At 42.6% G+C, this 25,579-nt stretch overlaps 1 protein-coding gene across 1 annotated transcript in view; it reads left to right on the plus strand.

Moving 5' to 3' along the window:
* MAP2 (microtubule associated protein 2) overlaps window positions 1-25,579 on the plus strand; it is a 72,404-nt gene that overhangs the window by 16,693 nt on the left and 30,132 nt on the right. The window contains exons 2-7 of the mRNA XM_072874978.1: window positions 6,517-6,630; window positions 8,980-9,057; window positions 18,542-18,799; window positions 21,166-23,619; window positions 23,671-24,987; window positions 25,233-25,439. Of these exons, the coding sequence (XP_072731079.1) occupies window positions 6,517-6,630; window positions 8,980-9,057; window positions 18,542-18,799; window positions 21,166-23,619; window positions 23,671-24,987; window positions 25,233-25,439 (4,428 nt within the window). The remainder of the gene's footprint in view (window positions 1-6,516; window positions 6,631-8,979; window positions 9,058-18,541; window positions 18,800-21,165; window positions 23,620-23,670; window positions 24,988-25,232; window positions 25,440-25,579) is intronic.

Raw genomic sequence — 25,579 nt, forward strand, 5'->3', positions numbered from 1 at the left:
CTTCCCTAAAATGTAGCAAAATTAATGAAACATATTATTTTATCCTTTCCATCTGTTTGCATCTTTCTTTATCCCTGTTTTAGCCTCAGTGCTCCAGGAGCGTTAATTACCCTTTGCTTTAACCGAGCTCACTGTTAATTTTCTTGGTAGGTGTCTGAGGGGTGACATTGTGAATGCATGTGAAGTTTTGACACAATTTGCAGTCTCCTCCTCTCCGTCCCTCCTTCCTATCATCCCTTTCCTTCAGTTTTCTCCTGGAGCATTTGTTGTGCTGTGCGGTTCCAGCACGTTAAACTTTGTTTATGCCTTAAACAAGTTCTGCTTTACAGAGACCAGATGGCATCTTCCATGGCTACAGCATACTAAAGATCCACTGCCACCGTAGTGGTATCAGGTAGAGCTGTTGCTAGAAAAAGCAGGGGGTGATGCTGCTCCAGTCTGGGAAGAGTGTCCCAGTAAAATTGTGGCGACGTGAAATGCTTTTTCTTTTTAGGAGGAGCTGTCCCTGTTGCTGTGAAATGGGGGAAGAAGTGATAGATAGGGGGGCTGAGCGAACTGGCTGAATGGCAGTAATGAAACACAGGCGACTACAGTCAGGGAAGGAGAAGAAGAGCTGGGGAGAGAAACTCTGGTCTGACTGGGGCAACTGTGGCCTGAGAAATCACTGATGCTGTTATGTGAGCTGACGAGCCAGCTGTTCCCCAGGGATAGCTGTACCAGCCCTGGTTCCTCTGCTGGCAGGATCCCTGCGGCAGCGCCGGGGCACGTACCTGCACAGCAGGAAGATGCCGTGAGCCCTGCCCATAGGAAGTTTCTCCCGTCAAAAACAATCCTCATAATAATAATACAGCATTGCATAGAGGGGTAGGAGGGAGAGAGAAGAAGATAAAAGGTACTGCTGGATGAGGGCTGTCAGAGGCAAATATCTGAGCCTGAGCAGTTTCACCTAGGAAGTGGTGTTAATAGCAAACTCAGCTCCTCAACGAATTGAGCCTGAGGTTATGGTAGGTTGGAAGAGAAAGAGAAAAAGTACCGGAGTCTGAAGGAAAACCATTAAAAAGGGCACAAAGGGAGCAGACACCACCCATCACTGCGGAGAGGTGTCACAGATCTAATTTTTGCTCTTGCCATTATAGTTGCCAATTATTTCTAACAGTTTTCTGGAAATATTTGGTGAAAGCTCAGACACCTTTTTTAAAGACTCTTGCTGCCATCCGTACATCTGTTTCTGGGGCTGGTAAACCTGTCTGTAAAAAAACTTAATGGACTGGAAAGGTTTCCTGGGAAATGAAAATAACGTAGGTAATGGATTCAGGTGCCAGTGGAGACATCTGCAGTCAATTGACAACCGCAGCAGCATCAATAAGAAATGAAGGAGGGCTTTGGAATTACATCTTGGCCTTGTACAGGATCTGATCCCAGATCTTTGGCTCTGCTGTAGCCATGCTTTGGCATGTAACCTTGCTTAACGGCCCCTCATTGAGTCTTGTCAGTGAAGGGGGGCTCTCTCAGGTGTCTGGAGGGAGTGTCTGGATGACGCCTACTGCAGTTTAAGCATCGGTGCCAGAGCAAGCTGGGGTGGGGACTGGGCAGCTGTTGTGCCCTTGGGTGTGCTTATGAGGGCGGCAGCAGCTTTTGGAGGCACCAGGCCTCCTAAACCCAGCAAAGAGGAAAGGTTGCGGCTCCTCAGACCATCAGCAGCTGGTTCAGCATCCCATGTGCATCCCAGTACTCTGAAAGGTTTTGTGTCCCTGAGTTATCTGTGGGGCAGGGAGATTCCAGATGTCCTGATTTGGTATGCTGGGGTTCGTAGAAGAATTGGGCTGACTTCCAAAACCAGGAGCAGAGAGTGCTTGCTCGTTTGAGTATTAACTTTGGTTTAAATTAGCGTAGTGCCCAAGACAGGTGCCTGCCCTCTCAGCAGGGCAGAGTCCTCTATTCCTGCCAGAGAGCAGCCGTGGCACTAGCAGCAACTGGGCAGACTTGACCTGACAGCCCCGTCAGAGATTGGTCTGAAGTGACAACCTTTAAGCTTGGTCTGAAGTGACAACCTTCTGAGCAGCAGAATCACCATCCCTGTGTGTTAGCTCCTGGCCCCCGGCTCAGCCTGCTCGTCATCAGGGGGCTTTTGAAAGCTCGTGCTGAGGATCTTTCACAATGTCTCCGGTCTGTTATGGACATCACATTTGAGGACCACCTTTGGGTACCACATTCCCTGAAATCAAACTGGGAGACTCAGTCTGCGTCCTGTATCATGAACAGCTGACATCTTGGTAAAAAGGAGCAGCATTTTACTCTCGGCAAAATGCAAAGAAAAGCCATGTTGCTGTTCCTCATTGTGCGGGAGTCTTATGTGAAGCCGAGGTCCTTGTTGCCTTTAAGAAACATATATTTGGTGTTACTTGTCATTTGTTAGTGCCATTTTTGTGACACAAAGTAGAGTCAGAGAATGTCTACCTGCTTAAAGAGAGGGAAAATAAATCTCTACAAGCAAAACTATCTCTAATGAATCCAGAGCTTTTAGGCTGTGAAGAATTTGCCTGGCATCCAGGCTGGCTAACTCTCCTTTTTCTTTTTTTGTTCTTTATCATTAGGCTTCCTTGAACTTTAACTGAACCATAAGGAGACTATGAAGAGTCTCAATAGCTGCCCTGTGAGGATTTGACTTACCCATTGGATCTGCTATTTATAGTGTCCATTAGTACAAAAATGTCTGTCCTTTTGCAGCAGTCATGTATAGCAAAAGCACTGCTCTTCTGGCGAACTGCCGGTGCCTCCTGTGTCACCCAAAATATCCATCAACAGAGTGTTCAGAAGTGAGCCTTTTTTGATTAAAAAAACCCAGCCAAACAAACAAACACACACATCCCCCCCAACCCCAGAGGCCATTTGTATTTTTATTTTCTTATTTTGCATAGCCTGAAATCGAAATTTCTCTTTTTCAGGAGGCAAGCTTTCACCCCCAGCCATATCTCCCTGTGGAATATAATCTTTGTCCCAAGCAAATTAAATCAGGAAGAGAGCTGAGAGGATGGGAACTGTTTTCCAGCCTTGGAGAGCCTGTTTGCACTTCAGAACCAGTCTGGATGTGAACGAGTGTAAATTCTGTAACAAAGGAGAGCATTTTTAATAGGGATTTGTCTTACCTTGCTGGGAGGAGGCTTGCAGTAGCTTGGGTGATGGAGAGCAGGTGACTGAGTGGGTTTCCTTTGGATATGCTCCAGGGTACTAAATGTGGTATACATTTGCATATTCTATATCTGAAAAATTAATTGGAGCCTTTTCTTAAAATATTAATGTGAAAATAAGCTTAAAAAATTGATTCTCCTAACAGTCTTCCTAATTGAATCTTGATTTGTTCATCTGAGCTAACAGTACAAACTTGATGACGTTACTTTTGTCAGTAGTGTTGCGATTAGTAGATTCGTGGAAGTTTTGACAGAAGGGTCACGTGTCACATCCTCCAGGCGTAAAGTGATGGTGGCAATCGGCGTGGGGTCTTCTGGAGCTGTGGTACTCTGCCAAGCTCTGTGCCGTTCTCGATGCTTACCAAAGCTGTTGGGGCAATACTCTTTCCTGTTCTGAAAGAGCAGAATCTGAACAGGGATATACCAAGTATCAAAGGACGCTTTATGGAAGAGCAGTTTGTTTCCTGCCCACGTGTCCACCCATGCAAGGTGCTGCAGCACTCCAGCTGCATGGCGTGGCATGGGAGAGGGCACCATGTGTCTGCAGGAAGGGGATGGGCCAAGCCGCAGGTTCATTCTCCCAGTTTTCTCCCATGCCGCTTGTGCTCTGCAGTCTGCGTGTGCCTCACAACACAGGGAATTGTCGGGACCTGTAATGTTTTCGTTTGTGTCCAGTCCACTGCTCTGCAACAGCAGCACCACGTGGCAGTCTGGGAGGGTCTGTGAGGCATCTCTTCCATGTTTCTCACAAGAGGAAGGAACCAAGAGGTGCCGAGAAGGTGAACCAAGAACCAAGAGGTGCACCCCCAGCATCCAGCAGGCGTGGAAGCAGGAGAAATTAGAAAAGCCCCCAAATGAGGTGCAGGCCCCTGAAAGGCAGCTGGGAAGGCTGATGGGCTTTACATCAATATCCCTGTTCTTTGGTCCATAGGACTAACCACACGCATGACTTGATTTATGGGGTTATGGTGTTCAATTCGATCTACTTAACAACAAAGTGGAATTTCATCTCATACTAGGGGGACGTTGTTTAGTAGAGGGACAGAGAACTAGAGCTGCCATTTGCAGTTTCCTGCTAATACAGGCATCTATATCATATGCAGTCCCTTTCATAAATGCATTGAGCTCCATCTCAAAACCAGTTGCGTTGTTTCCTGCTATATGGAAGACTGATAGAACTTCACACCCCTGACAGTAGGAAAGCAGTGTCTTCAGATTTCTAGTCTGAATTTATCCTTGGCAAGTTTATACTCATGTATTCTTGGGCTAACGGTGTTTTAAGTCAGCTTTTTATTTTGTTGCTTGGTAGTTGTTCTGACTTATTCATCCATCTACTCTTGCTGTTGGCTGCAGCCAATAGAACTATTGCAGTCACTGCCCTCCTGGCGACCAGTCAGGAGGGAAGTGAATTGTAAGATATAAATACCAACAATTATGAATGTTCTTTGCCAGTGGGTGGGTTTTTTTAATATCTTGTTACATAGTTTGTGCAAAAGAGACACTAGCGTAGCACTGTTTTTAGGCAAACACGACTCTGAAAGTCAAGTAACTCACAGCTATGCTTTTTGGGAGAAAAAAAATCAGCTTTTCTGAACAACAAATGAAGAGGAATAACTTTACATTAAAAGTACAAAGGAATTCTGTAAGACTACTAACTGTGAGAAGAAAGCATCATTATTAATCTAATGGACAGCGTCCCTTGTTAGGGTGGTTGCTGTAAAGTTACATGTAGGGCATTGATTTAAATATACTTCACCTTCCCAGCTGGTCCTTGCCTGAAGGACGCAGTAATGGGTGAGCAGAGAGCTTTTATTTCTGCCCTCAGGATGGGTGATTAATGGGGGCTCTGTGAGTGTCTCCTGGCAGGAGCAGGGTGTATTGCCGTCTGCCATTAGAAACCTCTGTCTTCACGTGCGCGCGGGGTGGAGCAGCACTGAAATTCTTGCTCTGTTTTCAGGTGCATGCCCAGCCATGCAGCTGGTGGGCCTGTGGTTGTGCGGCTTGTTGCCTTCCCTAGGGCTCAGCTCTGTGTCTGGTCCCGGCACCCTGTGTTGGAACAACTCTCAGCCAGCACTCAGAAATAGCTGGAGAGTAAAGGGGGTTATTTCCCCTGAGTTTGGCTATGAGAGGGAGGAGTATGTTGATTAATGAGTAAGGGAGAGTGGACTAATACACAGATAAGAAAACAAAACCCTTTTTCTCTTGAATTCTTTTGCAGATGGTTCTGCTGGACCAACCCTTAAGTCCTTGCTTTGCTAGATCAAAGGTGCCTGAACTGCCCTTAGGGCAGGAAACCTCTGGTTACTTCCACATGCAGTTGTGTGCCTGATGACATTTCACTGCACCTTTGAGTGGGTCTAGAGCTGAGCTGAGATACAATTTCTCAAGTTTGGAAGTATTTACTCTCTGAGTGGTCCCACCACCATTCTCTGCTCACCAGAGCACCCAGTTCCTCGGCCCCTCTCGGGCATGCCACACGTTGAGGGCAGTGGGGAAGAGCAAAGCACAGGTCCTGTGGTACCTGGGTCTGTCAAGCATGCAATGCCTCAGCCGGCTCCACGCGAGTCCCCCTTCCCTGTGCCGAGCACGGTGAGAGCAAGGGGCCGGAGGCCAAGCCCGTGTGTGAGACCGGGGCCCGAGAGCCCACCCCACCAAACTGATGTTATCCTCTGCAATCCCTCTGCATGATATTCAGACCTACTCTTTAAATAAAGCTTTGTGTTGAAGTCTTAAAATGGGTAAGGAGGACAAAGTATACATTTTAATCATACAGAAATGTTATTTGGCCCTTCTTTTTCAAGTCCCTCATCAGCATAGCTGCCTGTCTAGGAGGTGCCTTTAATGCATACTAACTGTGTGCTGATGAGGAGGAAATATCATCCAAAGTGCATTTAAGACTGCAGCTAATTCCATATATTAAATGTCAAGAAATCGCATTACTCAGCTGGCCATTCTACCCCTGTTTGCAAAACAATACCTGCAAAAATATTTCTAGATATTTAATAAATGATCATCTTAAAATTTTGCAGTTGCTGCACATTGTCCCTAACAGAAACAGCATTTAATGATGCTTTGTACATCTTACTGTAAAGGCTGGGGTCCTGGTTTTTATAAATACTCAGCATTTTCTACTGAGAGATCTTTGGAATATCTGGTCCTTCTATTTTATTTTTAATGATTTGCTTATATTTCAGGAAAAAAGATTACCTTTTAAAATGGATGAAGTCAGCCTCCATTTTTTATTGTTTAAGCTAATCTTTATAATTTTAAAAAATCGTTCTTATTAGCATACTTTTCTTTGTTTTTTCTAACTTCGCTGCTGCCACAGAAGAAGTGTCTGCGAGGATAGTACAAGTAGTAACAGCTGAAGCTGTAGCAGTCTTGAAAGGCGAACAGGAAAAAGAAGCCCAGCACAAAGATCAGCCTGGACCACTACCTTTAGGTAAAACGAGACAAAGAATGTTCAAAGTATCCTCATGCTGCAAACGTTATATATATATGTATGTATATTACAAAAAACAGTTACAGCTGTGTATTCATATAGGTTATGGTCATGGGTAAACTGCAGCACCACTGGATAAATGCTGGAACCACGTAATAGTAGCGGTATCCTTGTCGCCCCAGTTCTTCACAGCCCTGTGACTGTCTCATTCACTGTTTGCTCTAACAGCAGTTCTCCACCTGGTTTCTGAATCCTCAGCGGCGCAGCTGTGAATGTAATTGGTGATAGTGGTTTTGTCGTCATGTTTGGTGGGAACCAGCTGCGCTCAGAGCCACTTTGTGTTCAGCTATGTACAACACGAGAGAGAAAGATTAAGGTCTGAAGAGGCAAAGATGAGAGGACAGGCATATAAAAAGAAAGTGAGGCTTTGCTGGTTGGGTGGTAGCTACTCAAAAAGACGGAGGAGGAGCACCTCAGCAGGAAGCAGAGAGGAATGGGGCACACCAGGTGAGGGTGGGAGAAGTGTTAGCAGCTGGGCAGGCTGAGGGAAGATTGTGGGAGACGGAGTTACATGTGGTAGAAGCAAATGCCAGTGGTCCAGACTGCGAATGGTACTACTGCCACTGGTCCATGCTGTGCCCCCATCCTCCTGCTGGCTCCTTTGTGAAATGTCTCTCTGAAATACAAGTATGTAGGTGTGTGTATATATATATAAAAAAGTAAGTATACAGCCATTTGTACATACAGTGTTTCCTCCCTGCCAGAAAATTTCACAGTAGCTCAAAACATGTACACCAAAGGCCAGAGAAAGGCCATACTCTGTCATGAGGTAGGGCAAGTCTTGCAAGCCTGCCCCAGGATAAGTTCTGCTGAGTGCATGTACGTTGTGATCAAATCAAAATAATGCCTTGTGGTATTTTCCCCACAGGCACTCTGCTTTGTTTGGTACAGTGGCTGGACCCTGCTTAGGAATGAATTAAAGTCAATGAGTAATTTAGAATATTTGTTGGAAATTTGGTTCCCAAGGTCTTTTGCTTCATTGAACTAATTTTGAACTGCAGCAGGGAGATGTGTTGCTTGGTAATTCCCTTCTTTACAGAGACTCAATTTTACATGGAAGACCCCAATTCTGCAAAACAGTTCATACATATTTAAGCACAGATTGCTTCACTGGGGCCTGGGTGAGGCAAAATGGATATTCAGTTCCATCCAGTTAGATAAGGCATTTTAAAAATATTTTGAGAAGTATGTCTTCAGTTAGAAACTGTTGGAGACTGTTAAATAAGTGCGGGTAGAATTTCATTGTGATGAAGATACAAATACTCTGTCCCTGGACAGCACATCGTAAGGACAAGTTGCTTAAGGGTCTCTTCCAAACCACACGGAACTCAATAGGAGGAGGCCTGGCAGATTCTGCTCGGGCTTTGAAACTGGCCTTTCTATGCTTGGGAAGAAGCCCTGAATCAGAAACTGAGATCTGCCTGTTGAGAGGTGCCATTTATAAGACAGATCTGTTAAAACAGATTTGTTACTTTTTTTTTTTTAAAAAAAAACATTGGTTAAGCCCCAGTAGTAGATCTGTTTTTCAAGAAAAAAATTCTCAAAGTGATTGGTATGAAATCAGATGCAGAGGTTATGCTGAGTTCATTTAAGAAGCAGTTTGTTTAGGATTTCATCGTACTTGAATTGAAATAATTGAAAAAACATCATCTGGTTTCAGCATTTAGTCTCGTGACTGGGAATGAATCCAAAAACCTGGTCTAAGTGCATCTAAGATTTCACTGCGCCTTGCTCAGCTGAATCACTGTTATGTCATGGATGACATAAGTTCCCTATGCTGATGTCTTTTGTATTTAGACGAGCAATATTTGCATGTATTCTGTGATTAACCTTGAACTCAGCAGAAGGAAAAAAAAAAAGTGTGCAGAATGTTTTTTGTTCATGTACTCAAGCTAAATTGAAGAGATTGGATGCTAGTTTCTGACAGTCAGCGTGAATTTGTAAAATCTCTCATGCTCAGATGCTTTATTGTTGTTGCCTTGAGTGACTGAAGGTTTTCTAAGTGGAAATACTGGTTTAAAAGATAAGTTCGTACTTGATTTTTGTATTGTACTCTATGACCAGAATTTTGAAAATAATTCATACCATCTGAAAAAAAAAACAAACCCCCTTTTATTATAACTTTAAAAATCCATGTATTCTGAAAGGGTCTATCTGAAAACCCACTAGGCACAAGTCCCCATCGAGTAATTCTCTCAGCTGGGCAGAACAGGATGACTGCAGCTTGTATCAAGCATTGGTCTCCCGGGAATTAATTGCTGTATGTCATTTTCACGGTTCGATTTCTAGCAGTCGAAGAGTCAGCCAACCTGCCTCCTTCCCCGCCTCCATCGCCAGCTTCCGAGCAGACTGGAGCTCTGGAGGAAGGTAAGGGTCTCCTGGATGTTGCAGTGCACAGCTGTCAGCAGAGGGATGAGACATGAATCTAAAGGATGGGGGAATCAGAAAACGGAGATACTTTCTGCAGCTTCATGCGAAAACATAAGGCATTCCCCAGCAATAACTCCCCATCTGCAAACCAACTGCAATGCATGGATGAGGTAGACACATATGCACAGAGGTAACTGGCAGGATATGTTAAGTACATCCATATTAAACAAAAAAGATGTTGGTACTCACCTTTTTATCTGTTATATGCAATATGAGCCAAGATGTCTGCTGTCCCAATGCGGTCACCAAAACTATGATTCAGTATGGGTCATCTTTATTTTCTTTGGATTTGTTTGGCTGCTTTTTTTAATTACCTTTAGCTTTGGTTTTGAAATCTTAAATGCATGAAAGCAAGGAGATTCAGAGGTGGATCATTTCTTTTGTCTTCAACCTGTAATTCATGCTTCAATGCCTATGTGTATTGGGGGTTCTGTAGATGGAGTGCAGGAGTCAAATTCTAGTCTCACAAAGCAAATTTCTAGTCTGTTCTGCACAATGAATGTTCAATTTCAGTAGCCCATGATCACTACATTTTCCTCCTGCTAAAATCACCTCTAGCAAAGAACTTAAGCACTGGCTTAATTTTAAGCAGAGGCCTAAATCCCAGTGAAGTTGTCACAATGGTAAGCATGTGCATCAATGCTTTGTTCAACAGAAGACGACTGCTGCATCAAGGCCATCAGGATAGGGGGACAGCAATATGTTAAAACTGAGCCATACCACGTGGATATGAGGGAAGGATTTGGGTTCAGAATCTCCAGGGGACTGTCAGTTGAACTCTGCCATGTCAATAGCATTTTTATGTGTCCATTTATTTCCTTCTTGGATTTTCTTTTAGCATTTTTCTTTCTTTTTGTTAAATAAGTGCATGAAAATAATTTCTTATCATCTGCTGAACAAACTTTGTTGGTATTTTAACACAGAGCCTCTATTAATTTTGCAAGTGGATGGTTCCGATTTCATGTGCTAAAGTAGTCTGACTCTCAGTTTATCAGGACACTGCATGTTCCATCCTGCGGTCATTTTTGAGATAATGCAATTACAGGCTGTGTTAACAACAACATTTGTCCGTCCACTGTACTGGAAATACCTACTGGATGTGGTTAGTAACCAATATAAAAACATTGGATTAATTGATTGTTGGGGTTTTTTAAAAAATATCTGCACGTTGTTTGTTTAAAAAAATAGTACAACAGTTCCTAGACTCATCACCCAGAGGTAATAGCAATCAGAACTACTAACTGAAAAGGAAGCTAGTAGGGCATTAGCAAAGGCTTTTAGAATTGTTACCAGGTTTTTACCACTATTTTTTAATGTATAGTTCACTTGACTAGTTCAGCGTATGCTTTTTGATTTTTCATATCACAATAAAGGGCTTGTTCTTCTGCTTCAGGCCAGTGTCAAGGTTCCTACATCATACATCCTTAGTTGAGGATTAGCTTTGCGTACTGTTTCTATCAGCAGTAGTATTTACATGTATTTTAGGATTTTATAAAGTACTTATATCGATTAATTGACAGGAGGTTGTAGATTGCCCCCTAAGCAAATGGAAATCATTTTGCTAGTTGTATTAATACAAGAAGGTGGCAAAACACTATACAACTCGAGCTTATTATGAACCACCGGACTGTGCTGTTCCCAGCTGTGCATATGACTCAGCAAGTCACTTAACATTGTTGTTTTTCTCTTTCCTTGCATGTGGAATTAGTTAATATAATCGCACTTACTTACCTGCCCTGCAGGGGTGGTTGCAAGGACTGAGAGGTCAGTGTTTGGGAGACATTTTGATGACTTACACAATGCCACAGTTTTTAAAAACATGCAAATCATTTCCTTTAACATTATTCAAAAGAGACTTTTCCATGATTGGATTTCAATTCAACCTTTCTTTTTTCAGAGCAGATGGCCTGTATAAATCCTGAAAGTGTAGGTTTGTAAGGGAAGTATGGACAGAAATGATGTGCTGAGTCATTAATGCACTCTTCTGGAAGCTTCTTGTTTATGTCCGACTCTGAAACTGGAACTCACAGTAGAGTTGGTTGATGAACAGAAGGAACTTCTTGAAAAAAGTTTCACCAGAAGTATATATGTTGCTTTTTCCCAAAATATCAGTGTTGTCAATTCAATGTAGTTAATGGTAGTAAAAATCTTGTGTTCTGCTCTGTGTTAGAAGATGTGGTCCTTATTTTCTGTGGGTAAGTTGAGCTTTTGCTGACTTGAGTGAGCCAGACCTGTCATTTTTATTCAGGCAAAGCTCCCATTCGGAAGAGTTTGCCTCGGTAGGGTTTGACCCAATTTTGCTGTACTTGTTTAAACCTTCAGTTCCCTATACCATCTGGCTATCCATCCTCATGCACCTTTACATTGCCTGTCTGTCTTTCTGCTCAGTAGAATACAATTTATGAATTTAACCCAATTCTACAGTTGTTGAGCAAAAAACGTGAGCACTTGGTGTGTGTATCTACCTCAGACCTCCTTTTTTCCCATTCTCTTAGAACATTTTCCTAATGCACTTGTCAGTGTGTGTTGCATTGCTCTGAATCCAAAAGAGACTTCCTTCAGTCATAGTAGGAAGGAAATCACTGTTGTAGACATGACAAAGGTGGATGTGGCCAGCCATGCAGCAAACACAAATTAAAAAAAAAAAGGTAGAAAAGACAGAGAGGTTTGTGGGTCAAGTGTATTTCATGAGAGAAAGGAGTCAGTGGATGTAGGTTTCTTTCTTTCATCTGGCTGCAGAAAAACGTTCAGATGAGCCTGTCCCTTTTTACTGCTGCAGAAGGTAAGATAACTAATTTGCCTTACTGAAATTATTTCATTTATTTCAACTATAGTAACATAATTTTGCTCAGGAAATGAAATTTTCCCTAGCACCGTCTAATCCTTTTATCAGTTGTATCTGGTCATGCAGGGCTGATGCGATATTCTCTTGCCAACTTGGCATTTCTTTTGTGCTCTGTGCCTTTTGACAATGGTCAACAATGTCTTCACGTAAAAATTTTTCTAAATGTTACAAGACAGAAGGATGCCTTTGATGGACTGTCTTCCATTTTGAAATAGGCATTTCAGGTTAAGCTTTAGGTACCAAATAAGAATATTTTGCAAACTGAAAGGAACCAAGTGTCCTATAAAAATGGATCTATTTACAGTGAAAATTACTTCTTGAAAGGCATTTTCAAAAGATACCTGGAAGCTAAAGCAGAATTAGCCTTTGTGAGAAGTTATTTTAATCTTGGACTTTAGAATACATTGGGGATTTTTCCCATGCTTTGAGATGGAAAAGAACTATTAGAAGGGACTAAAATAACAAAGAAAGGCTTTTTCTTGTTGCCGAAATAAAAGCATATCCTCCTTTAAAGACATCATTATCCTGTTAATGAAATTATCTGCAGTAGTTTTTGAAAATGTCTTTATTAAAACTGATAAATAAACAATGTAAATCTGTAGTAGCTACAGATGTAACAGCCCCAAACAATACTAGACTTTGCACTCCTAATGATTTTGCACCATCACAGTAATAGGTATTAAGCATTTTTACTGTTGTTAGTTCCTGTAGTTTTAAGGAGCAGAGGCAGGGCCTCTATCTTCTTGCCTACAATCTACTCAGAGCCTATAAAGAAGGAATTTTCAGCCTTGTTTGCATCAGTATAGAGAAGTCCTGGGGTTTCATCTTCACTCTCGTTGATGCATTTTACTTCTGAAGGGCCCCTGGATAAATATGACCCACAGCTGGAAGGAGAACCTCCCCTTTTGCACATCCTCCTTCTCCGTGTTCTGCTTCTGACCATATCAACCTTCCGTTCTTTTCTCCCCAATGTCCCAGTTCCAGCAGAAGAGATGGCGTCAACCCTTTCCACTGTTGTCCACAGTAATACATAGACTAGTGTGAGGGCACCCTGCAAAGAAGCAGGAGTTGTAGTTGTGAATCTTCTCAGGTTTAGGAGGGAGTTGATTCCTGGTCTCTCGCATCCTGAGACGTGCCCTCACCCCCTGTAACTAGCCTTTTGCAAATCGTGAGCCCCCTCAAATCTGTCACTGAATTTTGTAGAAATTTCTATGGAGAGGAAATCCACAGGTTCTGCATTGCAACCGGAGCAAGATGCTTCCCTGCAACCTTGCTGCCGGCTCTTAAGTACTAGGGAAAGGTGGGAAGCTCAGGTTCAGCCCTGTGTTTGGCATTTCCTATTGCAGTGCTCTGCAGAGCTTCCTGCTTGGCAGAGGCAGGTTGCTGGCTTATCTTTCCACACCTGCCTCTTTGAAGCATGCATAAACCCCTGAATCTGGGGTTTGGATTCCACTACCAGAGCAAAGCAACTAAACTTTCAGTGGTTCAGGCACTCTTTGTGCCCTGGAAGAAATTGTGAGAATGGTTCTCTTGAACTAAGTTCCATGGGTGGTATTTGTGTATGTGCATAGGTGCGTATAGCATACCTTCAGTCCTGGCTGGCCTCAGGGCTGTGACGGAGTCTTAAACATGGATAATCTTCCTTTTGCAGCACAATGATATGTATTTGAGCTACTAATACTGCCATCGATGAATAATTTTTCATCTTTTTTGGGTGATTGAGCCTGAATGGGTTCCTACTACAGCATTCTTTTTCCAGGCGGAAGAAATATATGTCATTACATTACAGGACGCTTGCTGCCATGTTGCTGCAGAGAGCAGAGGGGGCCTTTTTTAAAGACACAGATGTTGTCTTGTCATGGTGTGCTATGGAAAGAAACTTAAAACTTACTGTTATTTGCCAGGAAGAAGCTTAGAGCTCTTATAGATGGAATTGGTTTGGTCACAATATGTCACCAGATGATATGGATGGATAAAAATTGCTTTCCAAGACTTGGGAAATGGTAGTTACAGCAGCATTCATGAGCTCTCTTGTTTTTGGGTCACACACAGAGACCTGCTTAATATTTGTTACACTGCCTGTGTTAAAGCCTTGCTTTCTGACTCAGTGTTTTGGATCTGAGAGGAAAGTTTTAGAAGCTCTGGGGAAACTCTTTTAAGTTGTAATTGCCTAGAGAAAGGCCAGGGACACTGGGCATGGACTTGTTCTTAAAGCTAATAGGAAATCCAATGGGATAGCTGCAGCTGCTGAAGGCACCCCATGAATGTAGTGTTCATCAAACTGCCAGTTGTCATACACAGAGAATGGGCTTAAACATATTTTCTGTCGTACTACATGTTTAGTTTTTCATAGCTCTATTTATGGTGAGAGGGCAACTCAGCCTACACGAGCTCTCAAGTCTCCCCTTTAGGTTTGTATGGATTGGATGGTAGGCCAATAATTTTTATGGGGCTGTATTATTTTTCTTTGTCTTGCAAAACCAAACCCAAGCTCCCCTTCCCTGTAGCTGTCAGTAGCTGGTGTAGTCCTGAGATGATTATGTGATTATCTGCGATGCTACAGTGACGGGTGAATAAAGCTGTCATTCCAAAGCATTGGCAAACACTGAGGTGGGAGCTAGTTCACCCACAGAAACATGACACAACAGCCTAAAATATAGGACTAACAGAGATTGTTGTGTGCAGCTTTATGTGGCCTTTATCAGGAAAAAAAGTAGCTAGCAATTTGGGGAAGGGGTTTTTTTTCTTCTTTGTTTAAATGTTACTTATTTAGAGGGAAAGGAAGAAAGTGGGGAAGTTTGAAATAGATACAAAAGAGAAATAAAACCACCATTGACCAAAGTGTAAGCTGGTTTGCTCTTTAATTAAAGGGCTTTTTAAAACTTGCACTTTCCAGTACTTCACCTGATGACTACGAAGGATACAACTGTGTCGGGGTACCTCAGAGGTTTTTAATACAGTCAGTCAGCTGTATAAGACACAAGAGTATCAGGGCAAGTTGTGAGATGTGGATTGTGTACAATAAGTATTCCTCTAAATAATGAGTGTATAGTTTTGAAATGCACTTACTCCGACAGTTGGTTTCCGATGTCCATAAACACTGTAGGAAACACCACGTACATGGCCCATGTGTTAAAATGCACAGCTGCCTCATTCCTCCATCCCGCCTTAACCTGTAGCCTGGCTGATGTCATCCGCTCTGCAGTATGACATAGTGGCTGGTGTTGCTAGTGCATGCATCCATCCTGTCTTGTCTTTCCTTTGTCTGTCTGTCTGTCCTGCAGTTTTTGTCTGTGTGTGTCTATTTGTAGATGAAGGGGCGGAGGATAAGGTGGGACCGCTACAGCACTGCCCAGGCTGTGGGCCTGCTGCCAGCAGGGAGTGGCGTAAACACCTGGCCCCCTCCATTTCAGTGTCTGTGCCTGATGATGAGCCCTACAATTCGGACGAGGAGTACTATGAACACCCTTTGTTCAGCTCGGAGTGGACTGGCTCTAGTACACATCCCAGTGCCACAGTGAAGAGCACAGAGGTCTTGTTGGGCCATGATGAAGGTGAACTGAGCATGGTCCCATTTTGTTCCTCTTCCCCTGTACCCACCTGCCATCCATTCCATTATACGTGTGCCCGGGATTGCTGCTTTCTGGGGAGGGAAACCTAGTTGTGTTTTCTCCCCACATGGAAGTGACGCCCCTCCAGAGTCTCTCCATCTCAAGGTGAAGCTGCAGCGTGAGCAATGAGTGCAACTTTGGGGTCAGTGAAACCATGGTCCCTGCTTAAATCAGGGCTCTTGTTCTACTGGCCTGGCTTGTAGCAGAAGCAAAAAGAGCAGCTAGTTAAAATAAGCATAAGCTAATTTGTTCTTTGTGCTAGAGAATCACTGCCAAGAACAGTGTGCAAAATAGGCCAAAAGGTTGTTACTGGAGGTAAGTCAGTTGTTAACACAATGGGGAAAAAAACCTGTCTATACTAAAGATAGTGGAAGGTCTTTAATTCTCCAGTAGGCAAAGGAAGTCAGTTTTACCCCAGTATACACAGGTGATTTCTGGCAGTATTGGGTCATGTTTGATCTCCCCTTGTTTTGTGAATACACCCAGTTAACATTGTGTCAGCCATAACATTGTGACTGCAACCAAGGAGGAAAAAAAAGTTTCCTGTTACTGTGTTTCTCTACCGCTCTTTTCTAGGGCCTGAGCACATCAGTATTACTTTGTCAGTGAGGGTTACATAAAGTGAAATGGCTTTTGAGGAATCAAGGGAGAATCTATTTCAGTGCTGACTTCTTTTCCAAGGCAAAATAGATCACATTTCATCTCACAGCATTTGACTTACTCAGTCCTGGGACACAGGAGCTGAAGTTAAAAACAGTACTGAATCCTCTAAAGGTTTGTGTTTCAGGAAGATGGAGGTGTATACCTGAAATTGCTCACTGGGTCATTTCAAGAAAACCAGAGTTGTTCAGAATTAACAGGATAATATAGCCTAATACTGCTATTCTGGTGCAACAGCACCAGAAAGAGATCAATGCTAATAATTAAAGGTTGTTAATGTCAGCATGTCTGCCTGAAGCTAGATGAGACAGAAAATCCCAGGAGTAGCCTTACTATAGCTGGGTGCTTATAGCTGTACTTACAGCACTCCTGGATTGGTTAATTCATGGGCAGCTTCCTTTTCAGTCATATGCATCTACCTCTGGTGAAAGTGTAAGATCTCAGAACATCTATGAGGAAAAACAATGGGAAATAAGCTGGATCATCAGTGAAAAGATAGGCATTATGAAACAGCCCTCCTCACTTGCTGCCTGTAAGCAAGCAGTCTGTTTGGCATAAAAGAGTCTGCTGCACAAAGGGAGTCTGTAGGAGTCCTTCGTTAAGTCAGGGATAACTTTCTGCTTTGGTGAGTAATTAGTTTTAATCGTGTGGCACTGTGTGAAGTGTCTGAGGAAATGGAGGTGGATACCTGAAACTGCTCAGAGTAAAATGAGAGGCTTTCCTTAAAATTTTTTAATTGAAAGGAATGGACATACAAAACTGCATAAAATCAGAAAAAGAAAAGTAAAGCAAGTTATTCAAGTCAGGGCCTCTTGTAGCTGGACACCTGCTGTTCTGCCAGGCTGCTTTTACAATCTGCCCATGTGTAAATTTCCCTGTAACACTCAGGCATCGGTCCAGTTCTGATTCTGAATCTTCTGGCTTCTGTTCATTTAAGATATAGTATCTAACAATAATTACATTTTTATATGTTATTAATAATGTGTTGTACTTTACATGGTGATATTTTCTCAGCCTCAAATAGTGTTTGTGTTCCTTAAATCACGTTTTAAAGGCCATAACTGAAGTGGATGGCTGATTGTCTGGTTTTAACCGGGGCAATCTCAGGAGAAAAATCAAGCCCTTGTAAAGAGGTTTTACTTTAATACCAAAAGGCTGGATACAGCCACTTCCAGATTCGAAATGACTTTGTTCTAAGTCTGATTCAGCAAAGTCCCTAAGCGTGAGACACACTTTAAACCCAAGGGGGTCATCAGGTTGACTGCAGCATGGCTGCTGGTCAGCTGCTTACGTATGTTGCTGAATCAAAGGTTTCACACTTAATCCTGAGTTCTTATCAGAAGGGATACTAATAGAGCACAGTAATATTCTGAGTAGCAATGGCAGGAGTACAGTCCAGAATGGAAAGTTTGCTAATCATTCTTCTGCCATGGCATGAGTAAAGACTGCTCTTGATACTACTGTACCAATCCTAACAGCCTATAGGCTGAGTGAAGTATTTTAGAAATTCGGATGAACAAATAGTTATATTGCACTCATTGGTTTCTTTGACTTAATTGGTGACGAGGAGCCTGGGGGCTACTGGGGAAACAGAAAAGAAAATGAAGAGTCCTTGTGTTAAATCTGTGATTTGCACATACAGAGTTCAGATGTCAGGCAGCCTAAGGGAGAAACTGTTTACAAACCCGCTCAGTGTAGGAATCTTGGCTGAATTCTTGTGAAACCATTAGTTATCAGCTATGCACAAGGCTTATTAAGACTATGGAAGTGGGTCAATATTTTGCCAAATCCAGGATCCATGTGCTAGATTGACTTGTTGGCATTTAGCAGTCAGTATTACCAAGGTCAGTGGAAAGAAATGAATGCCTCCTTCCTCCACCTCAATTGAATGTCTTGTACTGGATTAAATAGCACATTTATCAGAAAAATATCAGTGTACTTTGAGCTCATTGATGCATTGGTGTTGTCAGGGCCATCCATCGTTCAATACCATCTGCATTTGCAATGAATATTTGACCCACAGTCATCTTTGGGAGAGGTATACCTGTAAAACACTTTCAGCTCTCATCTTGCAGCATAAACATGCTTCTCTGGGGGACACAGGTTTTTTTGGTTTGGGTTGTTTTTTTCCCTAAGGAAAATTCAGTTCCACAATGACTAAAATGGGCTGGATACTAGCAGTCCTTTGACACACTTAAATCTAAAATGTTCAGAGCTGAAAGTGTTATGCAAAAGCAGTCCTGTTGAGCTGTGTGCTTGGTGTTTACTGTTGGTGTTGATGTCGCCTCCTTTTTCCATCCCCAAGAAGAAGAACCAGTAGAGAGTCCGATGGCTGTGGAAGTGAAACCTGCTGCTCTTCCTGGGAAGCAACTGGGGAAAGAGCACGGGCCCATTGAGCCTTCGGACCAGGCAAAGGCCCTCTGTGAGGGTCAGTCGGATTCGGGTTTGGAGGCCAAAGTGTGTCGTGAAGACAAAGTGCCAAGCGTGGCATCCAGCAGGGAGAGTGTAACCGTTGTGGCGGAAACGCCCCTGAAAGACACATCCCCTTCCTCGGCTGAGGAAGGTGTGTCCTCCTTAGGTTTGCATGTGTTTGCTGCCGGTGAATCCTTCTCCAGCTTTCTCCAGTGCTTTCCAAGGCTGCTTCATTTCCTGTTCTTCCCATTTATTAGTACGACTGCTCTTGTTATTATGCTTGAAGAGTGTGTAGCAGATAATATGATTGCATAGGTGCTGTATGACAACATGGTTTCCCACCACTGCGGCTGATTCCTGATTTTTTACTTTGCCATGATAAAATATGCTTTGCAGCTAAGCTGATTCCTGTGCGTAAGCCTTTTTCCCTCATCTCAGATGTGTTTGCCAGTCACATTGCTAATCTATGTATATTTTTTTCTTTTTGGTGCAGAAATTCATCTGCTTTTCTTTCAAAAAGTAGATTTATTGACTTTGACTATGACATAAAGAGGCTTAAACTGTAGAAATGTTTTCATTTGCAGTGTGCAGGTTTTTTGTTTGGTTTTTTTGTGTGTGTGTGTGTGCTTCAGTGCATTCTGGTTTAGCTTCCCTAAAGCTATCGCTTCTTATGTCATATCCTTGCCATTCATCGCAGTCCACCCCTCCTCTCCTCGATCATTGCCAGAACTCTGATTTTTTGTGTGTCTCACCTTATTACAAATGTTTAACCCTGCTGGAGTGCCTTGGTCAGGCAAAACCCCCGTCACTGCCACTGGGATGTTTGCCTTCATAGTGAAGTTTAGGATTGGGTGCATAGGGGAAAGTTCTGAACTGCTTACTGAACAAAATATTTACTGCAATCAGTTGTCTTTCAGTACATAAGAACTAGGCTTCAAGATTTTCCTTTTAATGGTATTTCTCTTCAGCCAGTGCAACAAGGTGTAAAGACACATGGTATGGAGTAGTGATGTACCCATTCACTGCCTGGCTAAGAAATGCTGCATTTGGGAGGCTGGTGTTCTGGCTGGCCCAGCTAAAGAATATTAAATTCCTTTGGCAGTCAGAATATGTTTTGATGCCACTGGTATTGTTCATTTGCACTACAGTAAAAGGCACAGTAGGATACATAAAGAAGGTCAGTATCTAGCTATTTAATTTCTGTGAAAGAAGGATGACATCAGCTCAGTGGCCATGTTTTTATACTTCATAGAGTTTGCAAGTAAGTCACCAAATGTAAAAACATAAAGGAGAGAAATTACTGTAGTTGTAGACCTCTTGTTTTTCTACCTGTAGAGTTTAGAATAGCAGTTGCTTTTTTGACTAAATGTTAACATATGCGAATATTTAAAGAATGACCAGTACTTTGATACTAATTGTTCTAAAAAATTCTGATTCATCAAAGCAAAAAGATGGCTCCATGGACTTTAAATCAGAGATGAGGAGATTCAGAGTTGGCCCAATGTTTGTTGTAACAAGCTTTAGAAAAAACTGATGAAACTTTTTTTACAGATTACTGCAGAAAGTTCTGCCACATTCTGCAGTATCTCTTTTCATATTTTCCATGATAGGAGGATTTTCGTATGATAGGAATCATTATTTTCCATAGGATATTAAAAAAGGACAAGTTATTAATGATTAACAGAGCATGTATGTAAAAAACTTAACTAGGTATTACTCCCTAAAAATACAGTGGCAGACTGTAAGAGTAGCATTTTTAGTTTCAAATTAACTTAATTAGGGCCTGATCTACAGTCGTTGAAATATGCCAAGTATTCTTCGACTTCAGTTACAGCTGAAGATGACTGGCCATTTTGAAGACCAGACCTTCAAGATCTGGGACTATTAATAGCTCTGTTGCTGGTTTACACATACCAGTTTCATGGCAGCAGTGAGATTTTTGTCATTTGCCAAGGAGTAAATGTTGAAAGTTGGTACAATTAAAAACACAGCCTCTTCTGACACTTGCAAAGCCTTTTATACGCATTATTTCTGTATTTTAGGCTGCATGTAGAAGAAAAATGTAAAATAGATATAGAAATGTATAACTATGTACGTTTTAAATGTCAGCAACACGCAAAGATACTCCTGAGTGGACTTAATCTTGCAGACTTTATTCACTCAAAACTAACCCAAGTTACAGAGTCCAGCAAAGCATACCAATGAAGTGAGGATTACTTGTGGTTTTACTGTTGTATACAGACCATGAAGATAAAGAATTCACATGAAATCATCTCATTTCAGTGGTCACATGTTTATATGTGTACAACTCACATTTTCAGTATAGACCTCATATATTGAAAGGAAACTAGGGTTTAACACTTTAAAGCAGATTTCTAGGTGGATGGCCTTGCTGCATGTTTGCATCTTTCTCCCTCTCCTTTCCATCATTCATACCAAGATGTTGTAAGCCACATGACTGCCTGCCTGTAACTGCTTTAAATAATTTTGTTATAAAACCCAAACAAACTACTTCAGATTTACTTGCAGCCACGAAGATGGAATTCCGTGTCCAGGAGGGCGCACGCCCTTTCACAGCAGAACCATTAGACACAAAGCAACATGAATCTGGGAAAGACAGTAAGACTGGTGAGCAACCTAAACATGATGCCTTAGTTCCACAGCCAGCAAAAACAGAGGCTATAGATAAAAAGGATTCACAGAGCAAAGACAAAGAAAAAATGCCTTCACTTCTATCAGAACAGATCTTGGAAACTGATTTACAAAAGAAAGGGGAAGCCAGTTTTGCAGAACCTGCTGCCAAGCCTCCTGCTTCTCAAGAACAAAAGGACTTGTCCTCTGAACTGCCTACAGAGAGCAAAACAGAAGAAAGGACAGCAGATGTGCCCTCATCATCCACCCAAGTTATCTCTATGAAATTTAAAGATGACCTTAAAGATGTCCAAGATCTTGCCATCAGCCATGGTGAAAGTTCTCTGTTGCTATCAGAACGCAAGGCGGAAGCAGCCAAAGGTGAACTTCCTTCAGGCCCATCTCCCGCTGTCCCCCAGGAGCTTCCACTCAAAGACAGTTCCAAAACAAAACAGGAACCCACTGACCAACTGTTTGCCAAAGATCTCCCTAAAGAAGAACAGATCCACAGAGACAGGACACTAGCTCTTCAAGAAGTCTCAGCAGTAACTGTAGATGGCCTGAAAACACCAAGCACCGAGAAGATCCCTGCGTGGGGGGAGGAAAAGGACATGACCAAGGATGAGAGTGATGAGGAAGAAAGGTATGACTTCTATGATAAAGGGGAGGCTCGAATATTAGATGATGGTAAATTTACCACAAAACCTGAAGTTAAGACACTTTTCCTAGACAAAGCAGACTTTCAAAAGGATGATGAAGCTAAAAAGTCACCTGATATTCTCAAAGCAGAAAAAGAAGTGGAGCAAAGTGGGCTCCCAGCAACAGTAGACATGAAAATGGAGGTCCAGCCAAGCACACAGGTACCCCCAGACAAGTTAAGCCATGAACTGACCCTTGAGAAAACAGTAGAGCACCCTGACACCACTCAGTTATCCAGAATAACAGAGAAAGCCCCTGAGGCACCAAGTTTAACCACTGACAAGACTACTACTCTAGAACCTTCTCAAGAGAAAGATGTTAAAAAAGATACCAGGGAGGATAAGACAAGTGTTTCAGCTCCTCATCAAATGAAAGAAGAGGAGGATCGATCAGGAATGTCAAAGTATTTTGAAACCTCTGCTCTGAAAGAGGAAGCCTTCAAAGCAGACGCTCTGAAACAAGGCAGTGATTACTATGAACTAAGTGACACTAAAGAGAGTGTGTATGAGCCTTATCAGACAGATCGTCTAATACCTGAAGACAAAGAGGAAGAGGAGGAAGAATTACAGACAGAATTGGACCAGCAGCAGAGTGGCCCTGCTCATGAAATAGGGTACAGTACCCTGGCTCAGAGCTTTACACCAGACAGATCTGAAGAACCAAGTTCCCCAACAGAAAGAATGTTCACCATTGACCCCAAAGTCTATGGGGATAAGAGAGAACTCCACAGTAAAAATAAAGATGACCTAACTCTGAGCAGGAGCTTGGGACTTGGGGGGAGATCTGCAATTGAACAGAGAAGTATGTCTATTAACTTGCCCATGTCCTGCCTGGATTCAATAGCTCTGGGATTTAGCTTTGGTCGTGCACATGATCTTTCTCCCCTCGCTTCAGATATTCTAACTAACACTAGTGGAAGTATGGATGAAGGTGATGACTACTTGCCGGCAACCACACCAGCATTGGAGAAGGCTCCCTGCTTCCCCATTGATAGTAGAGAGGAAGATGAGCACATTGAAGAAGAAAAAGCAATGGCAGAAGAAAAAGCTCAGCCTGAGACCTTGGTCGAATCACCTTTCCTGGCCAAAGAATATTACAAAAATGGGGCTGTCCTGGCTCCTGACCTGCCTGAAATGTTAGACTTAGCAGGGACAAGATCTAGATTAGCCTCTGTGAGTGCAGATGCTGAGATGGCACAAAAGAAGACAGTTCCTTCTGACACTGTTGTGGAAGACACCAGCACAGCCCTGCCACCTGTGACAGATGAAAACCACGTAACTCTAAAAGCTGAAAGTCAGCTAGAAGACTTGGGCTACTGTGTTTTCAATAAGTACACAGTCCCACTTCCTTCTCCAGTTCAGGACAGTGAGAATTTAACAAGCGAAACCTGTCCCTTTTACGAAGGCACAGATGAAAAACTGAGACGTGGCCTGGCTCCCGACCTGTCTTTAATAGAAGTGAAGCTGGCAGCAGCTGAAAAATCAAAAGAAGAATTCCTCAGTGAAAAAGACTTAGGTCAGCATGCCACTGGCGAGTCTGTTCTGGCAAGGGACTTTGAGCAGGAGAAAAAAGAGAAGCTGGATACTGTGCTAGAAAAAAGTGAAGATCAAGTTGACTCTAAAGAGGTCTATCCCATTACAGGTGCAGAGCCGGAGAAGACAAGACCTGAGGCAATCTTAGAAATGAAAGAAGAAAGCGTGGCTGATAAAGTTCATGTAACCGATGATACCATGTATGACAGAATATCAGCTTCAGAGATAGCAATAGAAAAGGATGCTGTTTCTTTGTCAATGGAGAAGGAGGAGAAGACTCTTAGTGTTGTTCCTGAAATAGCTGAGATAGAAGCTCCAATAAAACCAGATTACAATGCTATAAAGCATGACTTGGAAGTGGCTGCAAGGAGAGCTGACCAAGAATATCAGAGTCAGTTAGATACTAAGATCAGTGAGGTTGTTTCTTTCCCTTCAGGGAAGGACAAGGCCTCTGTTAAAAAAGCAGAGCCTGAACCCAAAGACAGTCAACAGAAAGATCAGACCATCTTGTCCAGAGAAGCAAAGGATGTAGATGTACTTTCCAAGACCGAGCCTAGTTATGTGAAGGACAGCACCAAACTGTCTGAAACAGAAATTAAGGAGAAAGTAACTAAGCCCGATCTGGTACATCAAGAGGCAGTTGATAAAGAGGAATCTTATGAATCTAGTGGAGAGCATGATCAAGCCCAAGAAGGTTTGAATGGAGAATCCTTGAAACTAGAGGATATCAAAGCAGAACTGGCAAAACCTCCTGTGTCTGAGGAAGAGACGCCTGCACAGTTACCAGCAAAGGAGCCTTCTGTGGAGCACCTCCTTCCAAAAGCTGAGCCTCTCCAGGAAGAGCCTGCTGAGATTCAGATGGAGAGCATACCACAGCCTGCAGAAGGAACTGAAAAGATTCCCGATACAGCTGTGAAACCTATGGAAATCCAAGAGCTGCTGCCATGTGAAGTGACAGCTGGGGCCACAAAAGGGGAAGAACATGAGGAAGAAGAGGTAGAAGTAGGGCAAGAAGAAAAAGAAGAGGATAAACAGCATCTTGTATCAGAAATGCCCCCAGAAATAGACTTTGGGAAACCTACTGCTGAAGAAATGCTAGCCAAGGGTAGCCCAGAAGCACTGCCTGAACTGAAAGGCATTATTGAATCAGTGGTGACGGTAGAGGATGACTTTATCACAGTGGTGCAGACAACAGTTGATGAGGGTGAATCTGCTTCTCACAGTGTGCGCTTTGCTGCTACTCAGCAGGAAGACATTGAAACAGGGGACTCCCAGGCTGAAGAGGAGCTGGAGGTGGAGGAAGTGGCTGACATGCAAGTTGAGCCCAAGGAAGGCTCCCCAGAAGCCCCTGCTTCACCCCAGAGAGAAGAAATCCTGCTCACCGACTACAAGACAGAGACGTGTGATGATTACAAAGATGAAACAACAATCGATGACTCCATCATGGACACAGACAGTCTCTGGGCAGATACTCAAGGTGTGCATTATCCTTTCTGTTTTGTCTGTTAAATATTTTTGCTTCCAAATCATAATGATCAAAAAGCAAAATTATTATAGTTGTAATAGTAATCTCAGCATGTTTCAGAAAAATGATAAAAGTCTGCCTTTTTTTATTAATCCATCTGCTCTGTCTTCAACTATTTTTTTCCTGCTCCACCGCAGTATTGTTAACATTTGTTACTAATCTTTTGTTTGTTGTTATAATTTGCTCTGATCCTACAGATGATGATAGGAGCATCATGACTGAACAGTTAGAGACTGTTCCTAAAGAGGAGAAGGCAGAGAGAGAATTGCGAAGATCATCTCTCGATAAGCATAAAAAAGAGAAACCTTTTAAAACTGGGAGAGGCAGGATTTCTACTCCTGAAAGGAAAATAGCTAAAAAGGAACCTAGCACACTCTCCAGAGATGAAGTGAGAAGGAAAAAAGGTTCATTTAACACTCCCTATTACAATATATACTTTTTTTTTTTTTTTACTATTGTACAGTACGTACTATCTGGTGACTCTGTTGTAGATGATGTGCACCTTAACAGTATTAATGGTAGTGCTTTTTAATGAGACGTTGTA

The sequence above is a fragment of the Ciconia boyciana genome, chromosome 10, assembly GCF_034638445.1.
Source record: "Ciconia boyciana chromosome 10, ASM3463844v1, whole genome shotgun sequence".
Taxonomy (NCBI): domain Eukaryota; kingdom Metazoa; phylum Chordata; class Aves; order Ciconiiformes; family Ciconiidae; genus Ciconia; species Ciconia boyciana.